This window comes from Cupressus sempervirens, chromosome 3 (assembly GCF_028749045.1).
Source record: "Cupressus sempervirens isolate cs-2001-9-10 chromosome 3, ASM2874904v1, whole genome shotgun sequence".
Taxonomy (NCBI): Eukaryota; Viridiplantae; Streptophyta; class Pinopsida; order Cupressales; family Cupressaceae; genus Cupressus; species Cupressus sempervirens.
In genome coordinates, this window is record NC_143120.1 from 271263033 (window position 1) to 271265886 (window position 2854).

General features: G+C 35.1%; 1 protein-coding gene across 1 annotated transcript; it reads left to right on the forward strand.

The window, feature by feature from the left end:
• The first annotated feature begins 351 nt into the window (after positions 1–351).
• Positions 352–1945, forward strand: LOC149565963 (cationic peroxidase 1-like). Its single transcript, XM_089819428.1, has 4 exons — positions 352–641; positions 721–912; positions 1089–1254; positions 1348–1945. Exons 1-4 carry the CDS (start codon positions 435–437, stop codon positions 1731–1733), a joined length of 951 nt encoding a protein of 316 aa, XP_089675554.1. The 5' UTR covers positions 352–434; the 3' UTR covers positions 1734–1945.
• Positions 1946–2854: the final 909 nt, after the last annotated feature.

Sequence of the window (2854 nt, forward strand, 5' to 3'; positions counted from 1 at the left end):
CCAAAGTCAAAAGAAAAAACGTGTTTGGACGGCGACACTCAACTATCTTATAATAAAATATTCTTTGCAAGTTGGACTGGACACCATTTTCTACGCTTGATAGCAAAACGGAGGCCACCATTGGTTGTTATTGCTTTAATAAAAACTCTAAAATCTTAGCATTATACGGCTGTGGGGCCGAACGCGTTGAATTTCTGTTCCATTCGATCGATTCCACACCGGCTCTACTCTGTGGAGAACAAAAATTCCTCGGATTAAAATCTAAAGACTGTATTTTCCATAGATTAGTACTATTGCTCTTTCTATCCTACTGAACTTCTTCAAACATTATAAAAGGCCAACACTCTCAAACTATTCTACACACCAAATTGCATTCCGTTCTCTAATATAGAACTCTCAAATACAATTTTCTCACTGAGCTGCATAAATCAGTCATGGGTAGCGGTAGCTTAATTGCGTGTATTTGTTTGGTGGTCTTGTGTTCGAGTCTTGCCAATGGGCAGCTCAGCTCAACTTTCTACAGTACAACGTGTCCAAAGGCACTGTCCACTGTAAAAGCTGCCGTGAAAGCAGCTGTCGCCAAGGAGAAGCGAATGGCTGCATCGTTGCTCCGCCTTCACTTTCACGACTGTTTTGTCAACGTAAGTTTCTCCCTTTACTCTTACGTTTTCTGGTCTCTATTTTAGTATCTCGACGTAACGTTGTTTTCTTAATTTGCAGGGTTGCGATGGGTCGGTTCTATTGGATGATTCGTCAAACATTACGGGAGAAAAAACTGCACGGCCTAACGCAAACTCTTTGAGAGGATTCCCAGTAATAGACACTATCAAAACTCAAGTGGAAGCGGCTTGCAGCGGAATTGTGTCTTGCGCCGACATTTTGGCCATTGCTGCTCGTGATTCAGTTGTCGAAGTACGAAATTTCCTCTGCTACCCTGTTTAAAGTACAGTGGAATTTATTGAAGTGAATTAATATCGCTGTTAGTATTAACGAGGGAGAAAAATACGAGAACAATATTATTTTTAGATTTTATGAAAGCGAAATATTATTGTTGTCGATCACAAATAATATTTTTTTTCCATGAGCAGTTAGGAGGTCCATCATGGACAGTACAACTGGGGAGGAGAGACTCAAAAACTGCAAGTTTAAGCGGTGCAAACAGCAACATTCCCGGACCAACGTCAAGCCTCAGCGCACTTATCTCATCTTTTAGTAACCAAGGTCTTTCCACAAAGGATATGATTGCTCTTTCAGGTAACTATTCGCTAGCAAATTTATAAGGATTGGAAACCAGTTAAATTGGCATGTGTATTAACTAAAGAAGTGCCTATTTTGATTGCCGTTCAGGTGCTCATACAATTGGACAAGCACGGTGCACAAATTTCAGAACACACATATACAATGAGACGAATATAAACAGTGCATTTGCCACATCTAAGCAGGCCAACTGCCCAAGCGCTGGTGGTGACAATAACTTGTCGCCTTTAGATGTCCAAACTCCACTCGCTTTTGACAACAAATACTATGCAAATCTGAGAAGCCAGAAAGGACTTCTTCATTCTGACCAGGAGCTTTTCAATAACGGATCTGCTGATTCTCAAGTGACGACATATTTTAACAACCAGAACACCTTCTTCAGTGATTTTACAGCTGCCATGGTGAATATGGGAAACATCAACCCTCTCACTGGCAGCAGCGGTGAAGTCAGAAAGAATTGCAGGAAACCCAACTAGATTATTTCCTTAGCTGAATAAAGTTATGCATTAAATGAATTTGATTCTATATAGCTAGAGTTCTTTCTTGTTGCGAATTGACGAGATCTTTCTAGTTGCGGATTAATCAGACACCGCGTAGAGTATTCGCCCCATGCAAAGCATAAGGGAATATAATGTACCGAATCCATTTCAATTATTATTGGCAATAAAGCTTATTATTATTATTATTATATTTTGTGTTCTCTTGTTCTACGGCTCTCAATAAAAAATATATAATAAAGGATAAAATAATGTACGTGAACTACCGAGCACAGTAAGATATAAAATTTGGACAGCTAAAAGATCATATACATATAGTCCCTCATAGGAAAGGACATCAGGTTAGCGGACACGAAACAGACATCTAAATAAAATACAAAACATGAATAATCGTCTGCCGGATTATTAGTTTCATTGTCCCTATTCTTCTTTAACACGTAGACGGATCGTTCGTTAAAAAATTCTTTGGGAGAATGTTCGATATACGTTATTGGGTTTTCCACAATAGTTAACAAAATTCACATTTTCAGTGTTATATCAAAACTTTCTATGCTTAAATTTTCAAATCGATGACTTATAATAAAAATGTAACATAATGAAAATGAACAAAACTTTTCAAAACTTAATATGGTTCAAATTTTCAAGTCCATGATTTATAACCAAAATTTAACCGTTAAAGGTTATAATATTTTGAACTTTCACATCATGACATGTTTTTAAGATTTAGAGTTTTAAAGAACAAAATTTAAAATATTTTGTAATAAAAATTTCAAAACATGTAATAAAATTTATTTATCTTTCGTAAATAAGATTTGTGAAAATAATAGTTTAAATAATATCAGTTTTAGAATCTGTGTTTATGTTATGTTAAAAGTTTTGAATGTATTTTATTAAATTTTGATTTTCATGGAAATTAATATAAATTAGAATTTCATCAAATCTATTAAATTTACTACAATTTTTTATGATTCTTTCAAAGAATTTTCGAGTTACTTAATTTGATTTGTAATATAAGCGTATCTAAAAATCCAGTTTTTACTAATACCATAATCACAAAAAAAGATATTTGACAAGTCATGATCTTGAATTATGTTGTTTGT

Coding starts and splice junctions, on each gene's coding strand:
- LOC149565963 (XM_089819428.1), top strand. CDS start 435: ATGGGTAGCGGTAGCTTAATTGCGTGTATTTGTTTGGTGGTCTTGTGT. Junction 913..1,088: donor CTCGTGATTCAGTTGTCGAA/GTACGAAATTTC, acceptor TTCCATGAGCAG/TTAGGAGGTCCATCATGGAC. Junction 1,255..1,347: donor GGATATGATTGCTCTTTCAG/GTAACTATTCGC, acceptor ATTGCCGTTCAG/GTGCTCATACAATTGGACAA.